We start from the raw sequence: 26,259 nt of genomic DNA on the forward strand, positions 1-26,259 counted from the left end.
GATTGGGAAAATGAGCTTAGAGGACAAGATTTAAATGCTGTATATAAAAATTTTTGTGAATTTTATGAAATAGGAGTCCAGAAGTACATCCCACAGCACAAAGAAGCAGATAAGAAAATACAGAAATGGTTCAATACAGAATGTAAAAAATGTAAAGAAAGAAGAGATTTGTTGTGGAATAGATACAGAAGACACAATAGTGAAAGGGCGTATAATAATTACAAACAGGCAAGAAACGACTATACAAGAATAAGGAGGGAAGCCCAAAAACAGTTTGAGAAGGATATAATAAATAAAAGTAGTGATCAACCAAAGCTGTTTTACAGCTATATCAGAAGCAAAACCAAAGTAAAAGATATAATACAATCCATCACGGACGAGGGAATCACTTATACACAAGAGAAAGATATTTGTGAAGCACTAAATAAGAATTTCCAATTAGTTTTTACAAAAGAAAAAAATTTTGAGAGGGAATATGTGGAACACGCATGTCCACACATACTGCCAGATATACAAATAGCAGAAAAAGTAATACAAGAGGAGTTAAGTAGATTAGACAGAGGAAAAGCAAGTGGTCCTGATGAAATTTCATGTTGGGTGTTACGAGAATGTGCAAAGGAGTTAAGTAAACCATTATTTTTAATTTTCAAGAAATCCTTGAGTCAAGGGAAACTACCTGATATTTGGAAAAAAACAAATATAGTCCCCTTATTCAAGAAAGGAAATAGACAAAATCCTCTCAACTACCGACCAGTATCATTGACCAGTGTTGTAAGTAAGGTATTAGAAAAACTTATAAGAAAAGCTTGGTTAAATCATCTAGAAGAACACAGTATGATAACAGAAAGACAGTTTGGTTTCAGAAAAGGAAAATCATGTGTTACTAATCTGTTGAGCTACTATGACAGAGTAACAAACACAATACAGGAAAGGGAAGGATGGGTGGACAGTATCTATTTAGATTTCAAGAAAGCTTTTGACACAGTACCACACCAAAGACTTTTATGGAAGCTGTACCATCAAGGAGGAATTCGAGGCAGACTGTTTTGTTGGATGCAAGACTTTCTCATAAAAAGAGAAATGAGGACAGTACTAAGAGGAAACTACTCATCATGGAAAGAAGTGACTAGTGGAGTACCACAGGGTTCGGTGCTGGCACCAATCATGTTTCTAGTGTACATAAATGATATAAACAGTAACACTGGAAATGAGAGCTATCTGAATATGTTTGCAGATGATGCAAAAATACAAAGGAGAATTACTAGCACAGACTCTTGTAGGGAGCTACAAGAAGAATTAAATAAACTTCATGAATGGAGTAGTACATGGCAAATGGAATTCAATGTGGACAAGTGTCATGTAATCAAGTTTGGTAAAAGTGGAAAAAGACCTGATTGGGATTATAAGTTAGGAAATAAAACCCTATACACATCAGAAAGAGAGAAAGACCTAGGTGTGATTATCAATAACAGACTATCTCCGGCTGACCACATCAGCGAGAAGGTACGGAACATGTATACACTGCTTGCAAATATGAGAATAGCATTCACATACATAAATGAAGACATGCTAAGAAGGATAATAACATCATTCATTAGACCAACCCTGGAATATGCATCAATAGTCTGGAGTCCTCATCTCAAAAAGCATATAGACAAGATTGAAAAAGCTCAAAGGGCCGCTACAAGATGGATACCAAGCTTAAGGGACCTAAGCTATGAAGAAAGACTAAATAAACTGAATCTACCAACACTACAGGAGAGAAGGAAAAGAGGTGACATGATAATGCTATATAAGTGCATATCAGGAAAGGAGAAAATAGACATAAATGATTACTTAACATATGGAGAAGCATCAGCAAGAGGACACTGCAAAAAACTGCATAAGAAGAGAGGTGATAAAGACGTAAGGAAATTCAGTTTCCCAAACAGAGCAATTGATCAATGGAATGCACTACCGAATGAAATAGTGTGTGCCAAAACAATTCACAGATTTAAGGATATGTACGATAAATATGGTCTAAGACACGGGACAATACGAGCTTGACTCATTCCTGTAAAGATACAATTAGGTAAGAACAATTAGGTAAGAACACACACACACACACACACACACCTAAATGCCCAATCATTGTCCTAGTGTCAAAGCATTACAATGAAAGGAAGCCGAGGTAAAGGGTGAGAATGTCTTCGAATACATCAAGATGTGTGATGAAGTAGGTACGCAAAGCAGAAAACAGTAGTCCAGGGGGTCTGAAGGGGGCAATAGCTGATCAGGTAACGATATGATGTGATAATGCTTCATCCATTGGATTGTGACAGAGTTTACATGGCCTGTTGGCGGTTGGTCGTCCGGTGATTTCCTCTGGGGAGTGATACCTCCAGGTGAATGCGGGTGACGGCCACATCACAGCGGCGGGTGTGGGTGGGGTGCTTGCCAGTGGGGTGCTTGCCATAGGTGTGTCTCATGCCACGGTAGGTGTCATAGTGCTGGGTGGTGACACTAGTGAGACGTTCAGCATTGGTCCGCATGGCTAGGTCCTCCCTGGACTCCTCGAGAAGGAGAGGCGGATGGCAACTAGGGGGAGGTTGCAGGCACCTCGGGCCAGGCGATCTGCCTGGTCATGGCGGATGTGACCCTCATGAGATGGGATCCAAATAAAAGAAACCCTGAGACCAAGAGCATGAGCCTGATGGAGACGAGAGTAGAGGGAGGCGAAGAGAGGGGAGGGATGTCGGGGGGGGGGGGTGCAAAGTAAGGCAAGGGCAGCTTGGGAATCGCTGATGATTAGACCTGGTAGGTGACGAGAGATAAGGAAGTCAAGGGCAGAGCATATAGCAGATAGTTCACACTGGGTACCGTACTTCTGGCCCAGTTGGGAAGGCGGTGGGAGGTGGAGAAGACGGGGAATGCAGAGTTAGTAAAGGCAATGCAAGCAGCTCCCGCCCGGCTGTTAGCGAGGACAGAACCGTCAGTGTAGACATGAATAGGAGGGAAAGGGTAGGTGCGGGCTACGGAGTGAAGGGTTTCAGTGATGGAAAGCTGTGAGGGGATGGGTAAACGATCAGAAGCAGTGGCAGAATGTGTGTAGTGCACAGCAGGAGTCGTACGTGTCCAGGTAGGGGGCAAAGGGTCAGTAGAGATTGGAGTGACAAGATCAGCACGGATGCTGGCGGGATCACGACCAGAAAGCTGGAGAGGACAGTTGAGTGCTGAACGAATTCGTTTTAGCCAGAATGCCAGGCCTGGTACGTGAGTATGCCAGATCCGATCCAGGTGAGTGGTATCTGAGAGAATGTCAACCAGTCGGAATGAAAAGGATGAAGCAGGAGACGGTAATGAAGTCAGACACTGTGTGGCGAAGCAGACTCCAAGCATATGAATGCAATCGGTGATGGGACATAGATTGAGTTCATGGAGCATGTTAACTACTCTGGCAGACCTGGGGCAGCGAAGAATGAGGCGCATCGCCAACATGTATTTACCGCAGTTAATGCTGAAGGTATTCTGTGACGCTCCCGCTGGGTTTGGCAACACTTCCTCGTAGAACCTCCTTCTCCCCTCCTCAGCATATATAAATGGTATACCTTGCCCACTCTTTGCGCAATTTACGGAGTGGGAAGAGTGTTGTTTATAGCATGTATGATTTGAAAGAACGTACACCATTATCATTTTACATGTGCATTGTCCGATGAATCTGAACTTTGATTCAAAGTTTTCTCTCAACGGAACGAAATCGTCTGCCGTTATCGTAAATATTATTGCTAGGTGTATCAGTAACAAAGAAAGGGTTAGCTGGAAAAATCGTCTGAGACTTTTAAATGTAGGGAAAGACGGCACGAGGTCCCAAGCCATCTCCGTAACTTGGCTTTGAGCCTGTGGCAGGTTATTCACCACTGTTCAGAGATGCATCATCAAAGGTATCACATTAGCCTCACGTATGTGTTACCCTAGGTACTCATGTTATCTGCCGACCAACAAAAGATAGTTGAACACCGGAGTCGAGTAGCACCAGTTGCCTTTAAAACTCTGACATTGTTGGGCCGTGCATAGCAACCAAGCGTTTGCCTGTTAGGATATCACTCAGTTAAATAAAAATTTATCTTGTTGGTCTGAATATTACACCTAGTAGCACGAACCGTTGCAAAAAGGTTAATACTTCTCATCTGATTTTGACATTATTTCCCACTAAGGATTAAGTACGGTAGTCCTCTAGAACGGTAGTTTTGTTTCAATCGCAAAGCATCAAAATCAGTAAAGAACATAACGTGCGGTTAGAGCATACTGCTTCAAAAGAGATCTCCCAGTGCTGAATTAAAAGGTCTGATAGTAATGAGAATAAAATGTATTAAAATGTCATCGCATTGAAGGGGTTATTGAATTGTTTCTCACCCCTTAACAGCAGTTGGTCTCCCTTTGGTGCCGTAAGATTTTCTCAAGACAGCAAGAATATAATATAAAAGATGTCAATGCAGTGAAAGAGGAAAACATTTAAAGTCGTGCCACTACCGTGATGGCCGAGTGGTTAGCATTGCTAGCTGTGAAGCAGCCAGCGCGATACCATCATGGTTCGAATCCTCCATTTGTATGTTACTTGGTAAAATGAGTACCTCGAGTAACACTTAGGGGAAGTAATTGTGGTAACCTGGGTGATACGGTGGCCTTGTATCTCATAATAGCTAGTGGCTGAATAATCCACCTCAGTCTCAAAAGACTAGATTACAGAGATCGCCACCACGCCTAAGCACTACATGGCTTCTGTCCTGACGTTTACTTTCGCCTTTAGTCTGTTTTATTGCGTTCTACCTGTTGAGGATTTTATTCGGCTTATGAAAGGATCTAGTACTGAGTTGCATATTGAAGGTTACATCTAACCCTTCCACTTGGAAAGTCTTTCCTGAGCTTAATAAAATTATAAAATCGTCAAGGCAAAACTATTGTAAACTACTGTATAACGTTTGCGGACTGAAGGAGCTTAGGGTACGTGTCAGATGTTACAGTTAATTTGTAAACGATTGTTGTGTGTATAACATTCGTCTCTCTCTCTCTCTCTTTACAGGAGATTGCCTCACTTCTCATCAGCTTCGACCGCCACAGTGACTGGCTCTCTAAGGAGGTCAAAATCAGGTTGGTCTCTTACTCTTTCTGTCGAGGAATGTGAGGAGTTGTACTATCGGGCCGCAGCAGATCGGAATGAAGAGCAGTTCGTGATTTTTTTTTTCTATTCGTTCAGTATCTTTCTCTTCATTACATGCAGTCCGATAGCGTATTTTTGTTGGTATTCTTATTGTCTACATACGATTTTACTCAGATTATAAGAGATATATTGAACTGAAATGGTTATAATTTGGCCTGCACCCTAGTTTCACTGCAATGTCTCCTCTGAAAATAATAAACTTGTCTTATAGCAACAAGAATGGAATGCGAAATATTTCCTTGGAGTGAAGGATTAACTCTCCCTTGTTGCCATTCTTCTTTCACACTCCCCCTTTTTTCTCTCTCTCCCCTACTTCTCTGCCCTTAATTTTTACTCCTGCTGTCGTTACTCTTTCATTTTTTTTTATATTCCCTTGTTCTCTTTCTTTCTTTTCTCTTGACTCCAGTGTTTCCTCTTTCTCCCCCTCTTCTTTATTTTAATCTTACTCTATCCTTATTCTCACTTTCTTCCTATTTCTCTTTTTTTGACTTTCCTCTGGCATTTTTTTCATGTCCATCAATTTTTTCTTGACTTTCCTATCTGAGTTCCCAATACCATTCCTGCTTTCATTTTTTCTTTTATTGTAAATTTCTCGTGCTCTTTTTTTCACTTCTACCCTTTTTCCTTCTCATTCTTAGTTTTCCTTTTCATTCCTCATCATTCCTACTTTACACTGCCTTTTCCTTTTTCTATCTTCCTTCATTATTTCCTTTAATTTCCAGTCTTTCCTCTCCCTTTCTTTCCGTACTGTTACTTTGCTCTTTTCTTTCCCCCATTTTCACTTTTCTTCCTCTTTTCCGTCAGTCACCTCTTCCTCTCTGTTCTCCTTTTCTGTCCTTCCCCATTATTTCCTTTACATAACCCTTTTTTGCTCTGTCCTGTCATCATTTCCTCTTTTTCGCCAACTTGCTTATTTGTCTTCTTTCACCTTGTTTTATATTTTCTCATTATTTATGCACTTCTCTTTCACATAATCTTTTTTCATGAGTTGTTCTCTTCTTGTTTCACCTTATCGTATGTTTCTTCTTTATTACTATTTTCATTTTTAACCCATTCTTCTTCTCTTGAACCTTGCTGTCTGTCTTACGTCACTTCTCCTAGTAGATAATGGATTATAATGATTTTGGCTGCGTCTGTCGGTTCAGACTGTAACCCTGAATGCATGAATCTACATACCTTGGTTCTTTTAGGTTAGGAGCTGTTGACCCTACTTAGATCAGATTATAATATGAATCAAAAGGCCAGTGGTACTGCACTGAAAAGGGATCTACCCCATGCAGGAGGCTGTCATCCATTTAGTGGGCGTTCTAGCTTCCCTTCGATTCGTACTCTTGTCTATCTTTTTCCTGCGTTTTCTCATGACTGTTTTTTTTTTTTTTTTCTCGTCAGTTCAGGAGGCAGTCTGACACCTCTTTGTTATCAGGTTAATTTAACATAAGACACACACATGTTCTTGTCTATGCTGTATTAGTCTAGTCCGGTTTTCAGGTATTTGGACAACTCCAGGCATTTTGGAGTCAAAGTTGGAAAATAAGATTTTCTAGGGTGTTTTTTTGTGCAGAATCCATTTTTGCTGTTTGCCAAGCTGTATCTCTCAAGCTGACACTGTCAGACGGGTAAATCCAAGATGGCTGCCTTAAACTCAAAAGCATCATTTTTACAAGTGGTCCCTCGTCCGTATATCATTATGACGACCGTAAAACCTTATTAAAACCCACTATAAAGTCATTGTACATTAATTATTTTATTGATATTACTTTTCTCGTAACTAAGTAATAAACATAAACATAAATCCAGGATGGCTGACAACACATTTATATTACAACCAGTTGCAGATTGCAAATTGATGAACAGGCATAGTGGCAGTGTGTTTTACACAGTGTCATTGTTGGGCTTCGACATTGCTACAGTCGTCATCGGATGTTCTACATTTGCATGCTGCTGTACAACGCAAGTGGGACTTTTTACATTTGCAACGTGCACTCATACATTGGTTGGCGCAGTTGTAGGTGATCAGTTCCACACATGAGTCTGGGACTGGGGGTAGGGACATCAGCATTGGCACCAGTGATGCAATAAGTTCTTCAGTGTCTTCACTGTTTGCTTTTGCCTCTATTTCAGCCCTCAGCCCTTGTGCTTCGTTTTGGATGAAGGTCAGGAGTTTTGGCATCAGGATTCTCCACATGGCCTGGATGGTTAGCTTATGTGCTTGCATTGCTTTGGAGTATGACTTGTCTTTGCCCGTGAGGACTTGTTCTGCTGTACCAGGACCAAGGATTTTGCTTTCAACCCAAGCCTCCAGTAGACCAGATGATTGAACATGTTTCCCAATGACCTTCAGAAAGTTCAGCGATATGTGCAACCCACCCATTCTGACGTTCAGGAACCCCTGGTATTCGTCCTTTGCCCACTTGGGCTCCATCAGCTTACAGTAAAGGGCTTCATCAATTGTAAGTACGACATGGTGTTGTCCGAGTTGTGTTGCAATGTGTTTGCATCTCTGAACCACCGTATGGAGAGTGTCAAGTTCATGGGCTGGGGCCTGGACAATTGGTATGTAACCAACACTCGTCATTTCAGGATTGGCGCCACAATTGCTTTGGTTAAAATGTGTCCAGCCTGTCTTGATGTCCACATCTTGTTGTTTCAGGAAAAAGGCCATGTCCTTGGCAATGGCATGAGCTGCTGATGGATTGTCATCATTTGATTCATTGTACCATTCTTTGTTGATGCTCTCAGTTGCTCTAGGTTCTAGTCTTCCTGTCACCACTGCAGCAGGTGAAAGTTGATCCATGACATCGGGAACTTTCAGACTCGTGTTTGGGGAAGGTCGAAGGTCCTTCAGTCCTATGTCTGCTTCGGGACCTCTTTGCCATCCAGCGATCTGTGTGGCATGGAAGCTGTTTTTACCATCAAAACTGTTGTCGTTGATGTCAGTGTTGTCACACGTGAAGTGCACGAATCTGTTTGGTACAAAGTTTGGTGGAATCACTGCTCCTGTTTCTGCATCCATTATTTTCAGTGTACTCTCAGCCAGGGATGTGTCAACCTGCAGTAGTTTCGGGTAACTTATAATGTGTCCAGCTTTGTGAAATAGTTCAACAAGTTCTTTAGACCGTGTAGCCTGGTGCAAAGTGCTGGCAAGCCCAAGATGTTTAGGAGTCCAGTGCTTACCTCCAGTGACGTTGTAAACCAAGTCTTGTGCAATACTAAGAACTTTTGCTTGACTGTCATCCTGTTTTGTATCGTCTGCTACGTCGTCTGGGTCTGCTTCCAAAAGACTCTGTCCACCAAACATCAACCGAAGGAACATAAAAAGGCTATTTGGGACGCAGGATATCATTTCATCTTCATTGACAACAAATCCCTTGTACATGGGATGTGCCAGTATATCACCTCTCAGTCTCAAAGCCACATGAATAATCTCAATAAATCCTTCTTGAGCCTGATATTTTGGTATCAGTGTTGGTTCCTCCTTTTCAGAGAGTACTGTAATGTTGAGAAAGGGACAAGAATAAAACAAAAACATATATACATTGTTCCCGGAAGCAAAGATATCGACAGTCAGATAAAACTGCGGCCATCTTGGATTTTCACTGTTTATGATGCTTTATTTACACACAAAGACACACATTTTACGTATTTTATTATCAATATGTACATTAGGAGCTTGTGCAATGCATTATATCCATTAATATATTTTATATTTGAAGCAATTCTTCAAAATATGCATTTTCTAGAAAAATGGCTGCCATCTTGGATTTTGTCCGCTAGGAGCAAAACCGCACGAGATACAGCTTGGCAAACAGCAAAAATGGATTCAGAAAAAAAAAACACCCTAGGATAGCCTATTTGCCAACTTTGACTCTAAAATGCCTGAGGATTTTTATACAGCCACATTTTCCAGATATTCCACTAGTCTATATATAGTGTTATGGGTTTATATTACGATGCACACCTAACCTCTTATCAATCACCAAAAGGGTAGGGTAAACGTAACAAGAAAACTAACTTACTGTACTTTACTTTGTAACATACACACAAAACAAAATCAGATTCGTACCGTATATCAAAAGGGGATTCACATACTGTGGTCCTCACAATACAAATACAAGAAGCGGTGCCAAGGCACTGCAAACCCATCCCTGGCAGTCAGTTTATTGCTGACATATAAACACAACAGGATATATAGTCATAGATGTCACATATCAGATTTGGAGTAAATCGGGTGAAAACTGACGATTTTATGTCCATTTAAAATTTTAGGTCTGACCCACGTGACACTGACCCCCCTACAGTGATGTAAGGAATTATGTTATAGGTTGCAGACTTGAAAGATGCACTTCTAGGTTTTGATTTCATGTCGATATGGCGAATTTGAAAGAAGTTATTACAAAAAAAAATTTTTTTTTTTTTACATTTTTTGGTTCTGCAGCCTGGGCCTTGGCCTAATTTGACCCAAAATTTTATCAGGTGATCAGAAGGTCATAGCCCATCATCCCTGTACTTTTAGTCAAAACTTCACTGGTAGTTTTTGCATAAGGTTGTTAACAGACAAACAAACAGATAAACCATGTGAAAACAATACCCGTCCCCGAGCCCCTCTGGGGCAGGGACGGGTAATAAAACAATAAATTATATTTCTTAACTAGCCAGGTTACAATAAGTGGAAGCTAAATACTCACAGCTTGAGGAATTAGAACTCGCTGGTAATTTAACCTGGATGGTATGGAGAGGTAAACCAAAAGGAGAAATGGTGCACAAACAGTGTGTTTTGTAATCAGAGTAACGTGTCTAGTAATAAACTCTGAAAATGTGTCTGGTGATGAAATGTCTCTCTCTTGCTTGTTCCTGAAGCTTATATAACAGTTTACTCTGCCTTAGATATAAGAAGCCAGTGTCAGGTCTTATGTATAATCTCCAGCCTATTACACATACAGCCATGAGCTGCCAAATACAAGCTAACACATAACTCCTTGCCAATTAAGAGTCGTTAAGAAGGCGGAGCTGGTCAGTTATTAGAAAACATTCTCATTTGCTCCTCCCACACAATATGTCATACCCACTTTTGGTCAAGGACAAGTTCACTGTGCATAATACATGAAAAACATTTAATGTTATTCTGCCCAGAAACATAAATACATGAAAAAGAGTTAGTGATCTTTCTGACAGCTGGGCAAATAGTGAAATGATACTTCTACGCTTGGGTGAGGCAAAACAGACAAGGAAAAAAAATTTAGTGTTCTTGACAGCATCTTATCTCTCTCCATTATCTGGTCACTTCTCGTCATTCTTTTGTCGGACCCTGTTCTACCCATCTTCTACACTGGGTAACCAAGCTAGTGACACCTCCTTTCATGAGGAAGGAAATTTACCAAGGAGAAATTTCTGGATATTGTACAAAATTAAATCCTGGACAGGTAGTTGGATAGTCTGCCAGAATTGCTTTGACTTTAGAATAGGCGTCCTCACATTCTGACTTCCACTCATACTTGACTCGGTTCCTTTTTTAATCAGTAAGGGGGGCTGCAAGATCAGAGAAGTTCAGGACAAAGCATCTAGAGTACCCTACCATACCCAAGAATCACTGCAACTCTCTCTTATTTTTGGGTTGGGGGGGAATTGACTATGGCCAGAACTTTAACATCAGGTGGGCTCACTTGGTCTAATTCCACCACATAGTTGAGGTATTGTACTTGAACCTTTACAAATTCATATTTAGTTAAATTTAGCACTAAATTAGCAGAGGACAGTCACTACAGCAAGACATTTAGTTGTTTCAAGTGTTCCTCCCAAGAGTTACAAAAAACAGCTACATCATCAGTATGAGTGACAAATCCCTTAAGATCCCTTGTGAGATTATTCATCAGCCTCTGGAAGGTAACAGGAGCATTCTCCATACCATAGGGCATGACTTTACATTTATAAGTATTACCATCAACCACAAAATAGGAAATTTCTTGGGTCCTTTCTGTGAGTGGGACTTGCCAATACTGTATACCTTCTTCAGATCTAGCTTTGTTATAAACTTTGCACTGCCTGTAGCATCTACACAATCATCCACTCTAGGAAGTGGGTAGGTGTCAGTCTTGGAAAGGGAGTTGACTTTACGATAATCAATACAGAAACAGTATGACCCACTGGATTTTGGGACTACTATGGCTGGGGAACACCACACGCTTTGACATGGCTCGATCAACCCCTGCTGCAGCAAGTGGGTCAGTTCATGGATTATGGACTGCTCCAGAGGACAAGCACGGTAGGGTGATTGCTTTACAGGGCTGGTGTCTCCAACATCTACGCCGTGCTGTGCTGCTTCTGGCCGTCCTTGGGTGTCCCAGAAGACATCAGAAAATTTCCTGAGAAGGGCAACAAGTTCGGCATACTGCTCTGCTGTCAAATGGGAGAGTTTGTCATTTAATGTATTCCATGCCATCTGGTTCCCCCTCCAGCTAGTCATCTGGTCCAGAGCCAAGGGCAGCCTTCGTCCTCCACTAGCTTGATAGCTGACACCACGCACTCAGTACTAGGGGTGTCCACATCTCGCTGGTGGTACTTCTTCAACATATTCATATGGCACAATCTTTGTTCCTTCCTCCGGCCTAGGGTTAAGATGACATAGTTAACTTCACCTACACACTTCTCTACTGCACAAGGGCCTGCAAAACTTGCCTGCAGAGGCTGACCATGAATAGGAAGCAAGACAAGAACTTGATCTCTGGGGTGAAACACTTTGTTCCTGACTTTCTTGAAGTGATCATACCATGTCTTCATCCTCTCTTGAGACAACTCCAAGTGTGCCCTGGCTTCTTCCATACTATAAGCCAGTCTCTCTTTAAATTTTGACACGTACTTTAGCAGGTTAATTTGGTCATCATCCTTGACCCATTGTTCTTTAACCTGAGGCGTCCCGTCAACGTATGGATACTTTGCAACATTTTGTCTTGGTAACACCCGACGACGTATCCATACGTTTTGCAATTGCAAGGTCCATCATTTGTACATTTTTCAAATCTCGCGCATGTTTTTTTGGTACGTAGGCGTGGGACATCTTCCTAAATCCGTCCCCAGACTGGGACACTCCCCGACCCCGTGTGACCCATGCGCTCCCCTGTCTCGGTCACTCACCTTGTAGCAGTGACCCAGCACAGACATGGCGTGCCGAGGTCTCTCTGGCGCTGAAATTCAAGCTGCCCTGGACACTTTCACAGGTGACAGCGATCCCCCACTTGATGACAACGTGGCGTACAAAGACTACATGCTTCCCAAGGACGAGACAAGCATCCAGTGACAAGGAAGTACTGCCTCCTAGGAAGCGGCGATACATGACTTATCATGAGGCTAGAGAAGGCCAGCCTGGACCCCAACCACATGCACGCACCTCTCTCCAGTCCCTAGAGGAATGGGAGGGCGAGGATGAGGACGAGGACAAGGACAGAGCCGTGGGATGTGGTGCTACCTCGTGGCTCAGGGGAGAAAGGATTTCGCTGCAGAGAGCTGAAGGGGCGGCGAGAAGGAGAATCAGGTATGGGCCTAGTGCTTTGTATGGGGAAGGTGGGAGTGGTGTGGCGGTAGTGAGTGGTGAAAGGGAAAGTGGTGTGGCAGGAGTGAGTGGTGAAAGTGAAAGTGGTAGGAGGAAGGCAGCACGAGCACGTGGTGTACATGGGCAGCGGGGAGGTGAGGAGGAGCTGCTCCCTAGCACGTCTTTCGCCCCTCAATATTGCCAAGCTTCTTCCCCACAGCCCTGTGATGTAGGGGGAAGGAAGGAAAGGGAAGGGGAATGGAAAAGGGAGAGGGAAGAGGAGCACGAGTGGGGAAGGGCACTGCTCTCCACCTCCCCAACCTCCCCCACCATCCTCTCCTCCCCACCCTGACAAAGGCGACGATGGGGATGAGGCTGGAGACGGTAGTGCATCGTGGGACTGGGAAGATGGGAGTAATTTCGCTCCCATCATTCACCCCTTAACTGAGGAGTGGCGGTCTAGCTGCACGGTTCCAGGAATCCACGCCGGCTCCACCAGGGTAGATTTCTTCCACTTGTTCTTTGGTGAGGAGTTTGTGGAGCGCATTGTGGAACAGACTAACACATTCGCAAGCAGCCAGCACTGTGAAAGCGAGCATGAAGGTACAAGAAGCAGGCACTCCATCCAGTATGATTACCCAGTTACCACAGGTGAGATGTTTACCTTTCTAGCCCTGGTTCTTTTGATGGGTATTGTACGGAAAAGACAAATTCCGGCATACTGGTCAGCGAACCTTATGACCAACACACGTTTCTTTGGGAAGGTAATTGGCTGGAATAGATTTCAGCAAATTCTGAGCTGCCTCCACTTTTACGATGCCGACGATCCTGCTAATGCAAATAACACAGATAGAATGAGAATAAGAATGGTATTTGATCACCTGTGGGAAAAGTTCTGCTCATCTTCTGTACTTATCAAGACCTTGTCATAGATGAGAGTCTCGTGTTGTGGAGAGGCAGTATTTCTTTTCGGCAGTACATACCTAACAAGAGACACCATTTTGGATTCAAGATCTTTGTTATGTGTGACTATAAGACTGGTTATGTGCAAGACATAGTCTTGTACAGCAGCGCACAGACAGACATAATAGAAGATTGAAGTTTTGGACTCTCAGGGGCCATGATAAAGACAATGATAGAGAAGTACCTTCATCGTGGTCACGTGCTGTACCTGGACAACTGGTACGCTAACCCCCTTCTCGCACAGTACCTACACCTGCATGACACCGGAGTCTGTGGCACTGTAAAGAAAATCTGTCGTCATATGGTCAAGGTTGGGAGGAAACTTGACAAGAATGAGGTGTTTTTTTTTTCAAGTCAGATAACATTCTTGCCACCCTGTGGAACCACAGCAGGGAAGTTTGCCTCCTATCAGTGGTACACCACCCCCTCATGCACCACACAGACTCCGTGGATTACCTCAGTGAGAGGAGACGCCACGTCTGGAAACCTGAGTCGGTAGTGGAATACAATATCAACATGAGGCAAGTGGACCAGTCTGACTGCATGATTTCCAGTGTGGAGTGTGCCAGGACCACGATGAAGTGATACAAAAAGCTCTTCTTCCACATGCTTGATATCACGGTCCTAAACTGCCACTACCTCCACACCATGACTACGGAAACCTCAGAGACCTTCGAGGAGTCTGTGAGGGAGCTGTCTCGCGAAATCCTTACGAAATATTCAGAGGACAGGCCCCACCACCGCCTCCGCCCCGCCACTGCCGCAGAGACTTCCTTACGCCTCACCGCACGCCACTTCCCCAGCATCATCCTTCCTCAACCGAACTGCCCTAGACCCCAGCGGCAGTGTCAAATCTGCAGTAACTCTAAAGTGAGACAAACGACTCAAAGAAAAGAAATGAGGTACAAGTGTGTGGACTGCAACATTGGCTTGTGCGTTGAGCCTTGCTTCAAAGAATACCACACCTTAGTGCATTACTGATGCTGTGCATGCTTGTGATATGATGCTCTAAGTGCTGTAAATATGCGATAATCTGACGCTCACTATAATACTAAGGTCTGTAAGTATGTAATAACAGTAATATAAGGCGGAAGCGGGTATAGTGTAAGTGGAAAAGTATAATGTAAGTGGAAAAATAGAATGTAAGTTGAAACAGTAGTCATAGCAAGTTCCCTCACTAAAGAAATATGTGATAATCTGATGCTCACTATAATAGTAAGGCCTGTGAATATGTGATAAGTTATATAAAGTGGAAATGGGTGTAATGTTAGTGGAAAAGTATAATATAAGTGGAAAAATAGAATGTAAGTTGAAACAACAGTCATAGCAGGTGTGCTCACTATGTAAATATGCACCTACATTATGCTAAATATAATCGTAAGGCTTGTAAATATGTGATAACAGCTATATAAAGTGGAAACGGGTATAATGTTACTGGAAAAGTATTATGTAAGTTCAAAAAATGAAATGTATTGTACGTTGAAACAACAGTCACAGCGAGTGCGCATACTATGTAAATATACGCTAACATTACGCTAAATATAATCGTAAGGCCTGTAAATATGTAATAACAGTTATATAAAGTGGAAATGGGTATAATGTCCACAAGGACTCTTGTGAATGGTGCCTTAAACACAGGTAGAGGAATCAAAGGAGCCACAAAGGATGGGGTTATTGGTCCTACCGACTAGTTGACAGGTGTGACATGACCTGCAAAACAGGGAGACATCTCGACTGATTCCAGACCAGTATAAATACTGCCAGATGGGGGAGAGAGTCTTCCTCTCCTCTAAGTGTCCTGCTCAGGACGAGTCATGAGTAGTGGACATACAGTGGAACCCCGGAATTCATACGCCTCTCTGCTCGTACAACTCGGTTTTTGTACAGCTTTCTCGCCCAAAAATCGTTCCAGTTTTTGTACAATGACCCGCTATTAGCACTAAGAGACACGGTGTCATAAGTGCCACGTGGTCGCCAGTCCCACTTTAATTTCCACCAGCAACGCATCAGTCTTACAGGCTCCATTAAACTTTGTGATAAATTAACGTATTTTCGTTAGAAAATTGTACATAATCAGGTTCTTTATCATTAAAGAACCCAAAGCAATGCCCCAACCCCAAGCATCTACCCAGCCCCAAGCATCTCCCCAATCCCAAGAATCTCCTCATCCAAAGAGACAGATAAGAGAAAAAGCACCAGAAGGGCAGTTACCTACAGTTTTCATGGAAGGTGACTCCCTGTCACAAAACTAACACCCTTCCTCCTCCTTTCCACATCCATCCACTTAAGTTCTCCTCGGTACAGATATGATGCAGTAAAATTATCATTTATATCATCTATAGAGTATATTTCTTTATTTTAAAGGTTTTATATACGGATTAATGCAAAATACTGTACATTGTTTCATATGGAAAAAAATGATTCGGTTTTCGAACAATTCGCAACTCGTACAGCCTCCAAGAACAAATTGTGTACGAATTCCGGGGTTCTACTGTAATTCTTTGCCTGTTAGGTTTTGGAAGTACCAGCTGATGTACAGTTGAACACAGAAATTGGTACCACACTTCACATCGAGGCAACGCAGCCGGTCCATCCTTGCTGCGCGGCAAGTACATGTGTTTAGCTCCGTCCACCAGTTCACACAGTCGAGACTCTTTACGGGACAGTGTGAACCGAATCAAGACATCTATTGAATATAATCATATGAAGGGTGACAATCTATACCTCATAACACGGGTGAAACAAATTTAATGTCTGTGAAAAGGATTACATAACTTCTGTACAGACAGTAATATTTAATTCCCAAGGAAATCCTTTGTAACTGCAGCGGTTAAGTAAAACAAAATGCAACCTTCATTTGTAATACTAATATTTTGCCCATCCACCTCCTTTCTCAATAACATCCCTCAGTCTGTCAAGCATGGAATATACAAGGTTGTGGATCTGTTCAGGTCTGTTCCTGGAAATTTCCCACTGGGCATTAACGTGATCTATGAGTTGCTGGGGTGTTCGCTCGTGCCCCATTGTCCAGGTATTTACCATTTGAGCCCATATATGTTCAATAACATTCATATCAGCTCCTTTGCTTGGCCAGTCAAGAAGTTGAATGTTATCTTGTTCCTGAGACCACTCTTGAACAAGATGAGCCTCATGAATGGGGCACCTGTTATGCATGAATAAAATGGGTTCATCTGGGAAAGGGTAATCTTTCTCCCTAAGAGATGGCAAGGAGGTTTGTAACAGCTCCACATATTTTGCTGCTGTAAATCATCCCCCAGTGCAGAAGATGTCCCCAATAACATGTAGCGACACCCAACCCCATACCTTGCAGGTGGTGTGACCGGAACGGGCTACCTGAATGATGTTTGTGGGGTCGTATCTGAGTAAGAAACCCATGTGTGATTATAAAATAATAGGGAAACAGTAAAGATTCTCTCTCTCTCTCTCTCTCCACACACACACACACACACACACACACACACACTGCTGGTGCAGTGGTAACGCTCTCGCTTGCCAACTGGTGGACAGGAGTTCGCGCCTCGCTCAGGTTGCGAAAAGTTTCACTGACGAAGTGGGTGGTTACTGTCCCCCTTGAGCAAGGGGACGGGTGTGTGCGTGTGTGAAGGTCACAGCCTTGCCTTTAGATTGGACAATATGAGCTCTCAGCTCCCTTCCGGGAGGGTAAAAGCTGACGATCACGACCATCAAGTGATCCTGACCGACCCGGTGAATTACACACACTTTCCAGAGTGTAAACACTGTGGAAGAGATACTAAAAAATGCAAAGAATCTTATGGAAAAAGAGGAGTTCAAAAATATATGGATAAAAAGATGCCTAACACAAGAGGAACTGGAATTACTGAAAGAGAAAAGGGAGGAAGCAAACACAAAAAATGAGGAAAGATCAGAAGAGGAGAAGAAGAATTTTTTTTTACAAAGCAATAGGATTGCAGGTACGAAAGTGGTACACAAACAGGATGGAAGAAAAAGGAGGAAGGTAGTACAACCATATCATGACAAGTTTATAAACAAGATGATAAAGTTGATGTACTCAAATGTGGATGGAATGGTATCAAAATTACTAGAGATGAATGATTATGTCAGAGAAAATGAACCACAAATAATATGCCTAACTGAAACAAAATTAACACCAAGGATATCCAATGACATACTAAACTTAGAGGAATACAATATATGGAGAAGAGACAGAAATTAAAAAAAAGGAGGAGGAATTATAATATTAACTAAGAAAAATGTAAAAGTCAAGGAAATAAACCTAGATATACCATCACAAGTAGAACGATTCCAGTAGAGATCAACACAGCTGAAGGTATAGTAATTGTAGCCAATTTGTACATGCCACCCACATCAAACACATGGGAAAGAGACGAATATGAGGACCTGGCAGAGAGTACAATTCAAAGTATAAGATCATTACTATATAAAATGGAAGAGAAATCGGAAAGAATTATACTAACTGGGGGTTTCAGTACAAATATAAATTGGAATACTCTAGATATAATTAGCCAAGAAAGCTGTTGGGACCAAAAGCTCCTGGATCTCGTACAAGAGTTTTTCCTAACGCAACATGTGAGGGAAACCACCAGAAAAAGAGGACTTGATGTACCTTCAGTGCAAGATCTAATATTTACTAGGCAAGAAAATGATATTGACAGTTTAATATATCACCCACCACTCGGCAAAAGCGATCATGCAGTACTAAATTATAACTTCAGGATAGCATATGACATAGTAAACAGCAATGACAGTTACAAAAAGAGCCTAAACTATAAAAAGGGAAATTATCAAGACCTAAAGAAGTATTTCTTAGAAGTTGATTGGGAAAATGAGCTTATAGGACAAGATTTAAATGCTGTATATAAAAAATTCAGTGAATTTTATGAAATAGGAGTCCAGAAGTACATCCCACAGCACAAAGAAGCAGATAAGAAAATACAGAAATGGTTCAATACAGAATGTAAAAAATCAAAAGAAAGAGAGATTTGTTGTGGAAAAGATACAGAAGACACAATAGTGAAAGGGCGTATAATAATTACAAACAGGCAAGAAACGACTATACAAGAATAAGGAGGGAAGCCCAAAAACAGTTTGAGGAGGATATAATAAATAAAAGTAGTGATCAACCAAAGCTGTTTTACAGCTATATCAGAAGTAAAACCAAAGTAAAAGATATAATACAATCCATTACGGACGAGGGAATCACTTATACACATGAGAAAGATATTTGTGAAGCACTAAATAAGAATTTCCAATTAGTTTTTACAGAAGAAAAAAATTTTGAGAGGGACTATGTGGAACACGCATGTCCACACATACTACCAGATATACAAATAGCAGAAAAAGTAATACAGGAGGAGTTAAGTAGATTAGACAGAGGAAAAGCAAGTGGTCCTGATGAAATTTCATGTTGGGTATTATGAGAATGTGCAAAGGAGTTAAGTAAACCATTATTTTTAATTTTCAAGAAATCCTTGAGTCAAGGTAAACTACGGTACCTGATATTTGGAAAAAAGCAAATACCGTCCCCTTATTCAAGAAAGGAAATAGACAAAATCCACTCAACTACCGACCAGTATCACTGACCAGTGTTGTAAGCAAGGTATTAGAAAAGCTTATAAAGCTTGGGTAAATCATCTAGAAGAACACAGTATGATAACAGAAAGACAGTTTGGTTTCAGAAAAGGAAAATCATGTGTTACTAATCTGTTGAGCTACTATGATAGAGTAACAAACACAATACAGGAAAGGGAAGGATGGGTGGACAGTATCTATTTAGATTTCAAGAAAGCTTTTGACACAGTACCACACCAAAGACTTTTATGGAAACTGTACCATCAAGGAGGAATTTGAGGCAAACTGTTTTGTTGGATGCAAGACTTTCTCATAAAAAGAGAAATGAGGACAGTACTAAGAGGAAACTACTCCTCATGGAAAGAAGTGACTAGTGGAGTACCACAGGGTTCAGTGCTGGCACCAATCATGTTTTTAGTGTATATAAATGATATAAACAGTAACACTGGAAATGAGAGCTATGTGAATATGTTTGCAGATGATGCAAAAATACAAAGGAGAATTACTAGCACAGACTCTTGTAGGGAGCTACAAGAAGAATTAAATAAACATCATGAATGGAGTAGTACATGGCAAATGGAATTCAATGTGGACAAGTGTCATGTAATCAAGTTTGGTAAAAGTGGAAAAAGACCTGATTGGGATTATAAGTTAGGAAATAAAACCCTATACACATCAGAAAGAGAGAAGGACGTAGGTGTGATTATCAATAACAGACTATCTCCGGCTGACCACATCAGCGAGAAGGTACGGAACATGTATACTGCATGCAAATATGAGAATAGCATTCACATACATAAATGAAGACATGCTAAGAAGGATAATAACATCATTCATTAGACCAACCCTGGAATATGCATCAGTAGTCTGGAGTCCTCATCTCAAAAAGCATATAGACAAGATTGAAAAAGTTCAAAGGGCCACTACAAGATGGATACCAAGCTTAAGGGACCTAAGCTACGAAGAAAGACTAAATAAACTCAATCTACCAACACTACAGGAGAGAAGGAAAAGAGGTGACATGATAATGCTATATAAGTGCATATCAGGGAAGGAGAAAATAGACATAAATGATTACTTAACATATGGAAAAGCATCAGCAAGAGGACACTGCAAAAAACTGCATAAGAAGAGAGGTGATAAAGACATAAGGAAATTCAGTTTCCCAAACAGAGCAATTGATCAATGGAATGCACTACCAAATGAAATAGTGTGTGCCAAAACAATTCACAAATTTAAGGCTATGTACGATAAATATGGTTTAAGACACGGGACAGTACGAGCTTGACTCATTCCTGTAAAGATACAATTAGGTAAGAACAATTAGGTAAGGTAAGAACACATCAGAGGCAGACGTCCGACATCGGCGCTCCATACCGAACCAACACGGCCAGTGGCATTACCTAAATTAGTATCTTTGTATGAGTCAAGCTCTGTACCAGGTTAGACTAAATGATTTTTCATTATTAAAAGGAAAAAAAATAAGAAGTTTGAACAAGCCTTGATCAAATAGAAAAAAGAACCACGAGGAAAAAATGCGCTGAGTCAGCTGGGTTTGTTTAGACTACAGCAACACAGGGAAAGTGTACATACTCTGTAAATACATACGCTGTTCTTTTAGTATTGCAAAATGGATACATACTTCAGTAAAACAAATTTGGAAAAGAAATGGGATAAAAGTAAAAAGCAAAATGATGATTTCTACCAAGAACTGGTTGAAGTGGAGACTCACAATAGACTGGTTGAATGTGTACACAAACTAGAAATGGCTTTCAAAAATGAAATTGATGAAATAAAGAAGCAAATGCACTTGGAAAAGGAAGAGATAGAAAAACTAGGAAGGGAGGCCAATAAGAAAGACACAACCATCAGTGAACTAACAGTGGAATTGAGTACGCTTAGGAAGAAAGTGAGTGAAATGGCAAGTACAGTAGTCAATCACGATAGTGTTATGAAGAGTCCAAAAATGACACAGAGACAATTAGGCAAGCAAGCAGTCTTATGGACCATAGCAGTGATATTGAGGAGAAGATAACACAGGTGAATGAAGCTGTGCAAAGCTACAAAAATGATGTAGAATCCAAGTATGCTGAAATGGTGAAAGTAAAGAAAGACTTAGAAACAAGGGTGGAGGAAAAAAGCATTAAAAAGGAAGTGAAAAGGATAATCCAAAACAATCCAAAGTTAGTCAGAGATTCAGTATAGATAAACAAATCTATAGTAATCACTGGTATACAAGAGGAAGAAGTGAAAAACAAGATCACAAGAGACAAAAAAGAGATGGCAAATGTAATGAGCTTAATGAAAGAAGTATCAGAGGAAATCTGTAGTAAAGACATAGAGGAACACAAAAGGTTAGGGAAATATGAGAAAAGCAAGACAAGACCTCTAAAGGTGACTTTCCAGAGTGTAAACACTGTGGAAGAGATACTAAAAAATGCAAAGAATCTCATGGAAAAAGAGGAGTTCAAAAATGTATGGATAAAGAGATGCCTAACACAAGAGGAACTGGAATTACTGAAAGAGAAAAGGGAGGAAGCAAAAACAAAAAATGAGGGAAGATCAGGAGAGGAGAAGAAGAAATTTTTTTGCAAAGTAATAGGATTGCAGGTACGAAAGTGGTACACAAACAGGATGGAAGAAAAAGGAGGAAGGTAGTAGAACCATGTCATGACAAGTATATAAACAAGATGATAAAGTTGATGTACTCATATGTGGATGGAATGGTATCTAAATTACTAGAGATGAATGATTATATCAGAGAAAATGAACCACAAATAATATGCCTAACTGAAACAAAATTAACACCAAGGATATCCAGTGACATACTAAATTTAGAGGAATACAATATATGGAGAAGAGACAGAAATTTATAAAAAGGAGAAGGTATAATATTAACTAAGAAAAATGTAAAAGTCAAGGAAATAAAACTAGATATACCATCACAAGTAGAACTGATTGCAGTAGAGATCAACACATCTGAAGGTAAAGTAATTGTAGCCAATTTGTACATGCCACCCAGATCAAACACACGGGAAAGAGACGAATATGACGACCTGGCAGAGAGTACAATTCAGAGTATAAGATTATTACTACATAAAATGGAAGAGAAATCAGAAAGAATTATACTAACTGGGGATTTCAGTACAAATATAAATTGGAATACTCTAGATATAATTAGCCAAGAAAGCTGTTGGAACCAAAAGCTCCGGGATCTCGTACAAGAGTTTTTCCTAACGCAAAATGTGAGGGAAACCACCAGAAAAAGAGGACTTGACGTACCTTCAGTGCTAGTTCTAATATTTACTAGGGAAGAAAATGATATTGACAGTTTAATATATCACCCTCCACTCGGCAAAAGCGATCATGCAGTACTGAATTATAACTTCAGGGTAGCATATGACATAGTAAACAGCAATGACAGTTACAAAAAGAGCCTAAACTATAAAAAGGGAAATTATCAAGACCTAAAGAAGTATTTCTTAGAAGTTGATTGGGAAAATGAGCTTAGAGGACAAGATTTAAATGCTGTATATAAAAAATTCTGTGAATTTTATGAAAGGAGTCCAGAAGTACATCCCACAGCACGAAGAAGCAGATAAGAAAATACAGAAATGGTTCAATACAGAATGTAAAAAATCAAAAGAAAGAAGAGATTTGTTGTGGAATAGATACAGAAGACACAATAGTGAAAGGGCATATAATAATTACAAACAGGCAAGAAATGACTATACAAGAATAAGGAGGGAAGGCCAAAAACAGTTTGAGGAGGATATAATAAATAAAAGTAGTGATCAACCAAAGCTGTTTTACAGCTATATCAGAAGCAAAACTAAAGTAAAAGATATAATACAATCCATTATGGATGAGGGAATCACTTATACACAAGAGAAAGATATTTGTGAAGCACTAAATAAGAATTTCCAATTAGTTTTTACCGAAGAAAAAAATTTTGAGAGGGACTATGTGGAACACGCATGTCCGCACATACTACCAGATATACAAATAGCAGAAAAAGTAATACAGGAGGCGTTAAGTAGATTAGACAGAGGAAAAGCAAGTGGTCCTGATGAAATTTCATGTTGGGTATGACGAGAATGTGCAGTGGCATTAACTTGCTATCAGTGAAATTAGTTTCGTATTTTTTTATCAATAACCATGTATGGTATGGTCTGTATTTGTAGAAATTACAGGTATTGCTGCATTAAAATATAAACATATTGGATGAGAATACCTCATTATCTCTGCACCACGAACAACTTAACCCCTTAACCGCGGGGCATCACTTTCATGACGCTTGGGAGCAAGGGATCATACCGCGGGGCGTCTTTGTTGTGATTCTGTGTTATTTTGAATTCGCCCTGGCTTTCAAGTGGTGGCTTGTATCATCTATCAGTACTGCCAATGTCCAACACTAGTCAGCACTCCTAATCTCATCTGTACTCCCATCCATTGTTGACATTTTAGCCATGTCTCCCTGTTCTTGACTCCCCTCCCTACCTCCCCTCCATTACCCTCTCCTCTCGCCTGCCCGGCCACGCTGCGCTAAGTAAATCTTCCCCAAAATTTTCCACTGATTTCATCCATTGAAATAAGTCCTATGCCCTATTCTTATACCAAATAATATATACAAAAAAGAAATAAGGTAAGTGATAGTGCCATACACCTGGAATTGGCTAATCATCACCTGACAACACCTCACGTGCACTCGTTCGCTAATTTTCTGTGTTTATTTCCCCATGAAATATGCCGTATAATCTATTCTCGTAATAAAAATATATATAAGAAAGGAAGGGAGAAGCCTATGTGATATTTACATTCACCTGAAACTACCTAATTTATTATGTATTGTCTAGATTTCCTGCCAATCATTTCATAGCGTATATATTAGCAGCTGTCACCACGCTGACATTGGCAGAGTTGCACTCCCCCTAGGCCACCACAGCATTCAGTTTACTGTCGTCTTTCAAGGTGAAACCACGTCGGATTTGCGCCTGTCCAATTCCGCCACTTTTTAGCCCCATGCAAAGGGCCCTGTGACCTCTACCCCTACTAAACCTCGTGTGGAAAGGGGTAAAGGGCTAAGTGACTGCTGTGGAACGTGAACTGGCTAATTTATCAATGAAAATGATGGACAGTGACTACGATCTTTCTGGTGAGTAAAACAGTGCAAGTGGAAATGTAAATAATGTGTAATGTGTAAACAGCAAGTGAAAGCAATGAATGTAAATATAAGTGAACAGTGGAAAATAGTTTTATAAGTTACTGCAAGTGACAGTGCATAACTGTAAATAAAATAGAAATGTAAATAATGTAAATAAAATTGAGAATGTAAATAGAAATGTAAATGAGTAGTAATATAAGAATACGAGTATATATAGCCTACTAGTAGTAATGAATGTGAAATTTTCACTTTAGCATGTATGAATACTACGAGTTATGAAAGTGGAAGTGAAAGTGACAGATTCACTCTCAACGCAAGTATACAGGACGAGAAAGTGAATGCTACGTATTTTACAGAAAGAGAAATTGAATGCCTACAGTGACAATAAACTACTATTACTGAAGGACACTTATGGATAAAGACTGCAGATATACAGTATATATGTTATATAGTAATAGAAATATAAAGTGTGAGTGTTTTTCTGAATAATAGATGACAGAATACCAACAGCGAACGAGCGCAAGTGGGAAGGTCATACACACTCGTAATTTTCATTGCTTTCACAGTTTTTTTTTTTTTTTTCAAGTATGGTATCCAAACTATTTGAAAATCATAGAATAGTGTTTCTAGTGATAATATCAGGCTGTGGTAATCATATTACGGGGTGCCGGGAAGTGTAAAGTGGAGACTTCGTTACCCAACTTCAGAAGTCTCCACAAGTCCTACGGTACTCGACGAAGGTTCAGCAAACATCCCAGGAGAAAGCTAAAGGTATGTGCCATATGCATATATAATTATAATATTCTAGGACTAATAACTGATTTTTGGCAAATATTTTTACATAGTCTGTTGGAACGCGAATACCCCCACGGGACACGCAAGTCGAGCCAAAACAACCCCGCTGTTTAGGGGTTAAATGTCAGTTAACATTGCACGTAGGCAACTGCTCATCGTACGAGATGTTGACAGTAACTGCTTGTCCCAGTGACGTTTTACCTGCTGTCCATCGGGCACATTAGCATGAAGTCGTAGGTATTCTCAACACCTTACGAGCAGTGGCGCTGGGATTCGTGCAGAAATAAAAGGAATTGACACCCGTGTCCTCCAATATAAACTCACCCAAGTCATTTAAGTTGCCACTTTCCTCCCACCTTTGTATCCATTTCTGCACAGTCCTGGTAGATACACCAACTTCATGAGCGATAGCCCGTATTGACAGACCATTATCACGTAGGGCGATACTCCGTCTTCGCTCCAATAGATTACTGTCTCCCCCTTTCATTGTGTGACCAACTAAGCTCTGACCCTTCCTAGCTGCAACGGTGACGATAACACCTCAGTGTTTCTCACAACACCCCGGTGTGTATGTGTATGTGTGTTCTTACCTAATTGTATCTTTACAGGAATGAGTCAAGCTCGTATTGTCCCGTGTCTTAGACCATATTTATCGTACATATCCTTAAATTTGTGAATTGTTTTGGCACACACTATTTTATTCGGTAGTGCATTCCATTGATCAATTGCTCTGTTTGGGAAACTGAATTTCCTTACGTCTTTATCACCTCTCTTCTTATGCAGTTTTTTGCAGTGTCCTCTTGCTGATGCTTCTCCATATGTTAAGTAATCATTTATGTCTATTTTCTCCTTTCCTGATATGCACTTATATAGCATTATCATGTCACCTCTTTTCCTTCTCTCCTGTAGTGTTGGTAGATTGAGTTTATTTAGTCTTTCTTCGTAGCTTAGGTCCCTTAAGCTTGGTATCCATCTTGTAGCGGCCCTTTGAACTTTTTCAATCTTGTCTATATGCTTTTTGAGATG

General features: G+C 40.7%; 1 protein-coding gene across 1 annotated transcript in view; it reads left to right on the forward strand.

Moving 5' to 3' along the window:
- Positions 1-26,259, forward strand: part of Camta (Calmodulin-binding transcription activator) — a 1,827,966-nt gene that overhangs the window by 164,574 nt on the left and 1,637,133 nt on the right. Inside the window, exon 3 of the mRNA XM_080281035.1 lies at positions 5,060-5,127. Within this exon, the coding sequence (XP_080137161.1) occupies positions 5,060-5,127 (68 nt within the window). The remainder of the gene's footprint in view (positions 1-5,059; positions 5,128-26,259) is intronic.

Source organism: Coenobita brevimanus, chromosome 87 (assembly GCF_032717465.1).
Source record: "Coenobita brevimanus isolate Jiangsu-jjx chromosome 87, ASM3271746v2, whole genome shotgun sequence".
In the NCBI taxonomy this organism is placed as follows: Eukaryota; Metazoa; Arthropoda; class Malacostraca; order Decapoda; family Coenobitidae; genus Coenobita; species Coenobita brevimanus.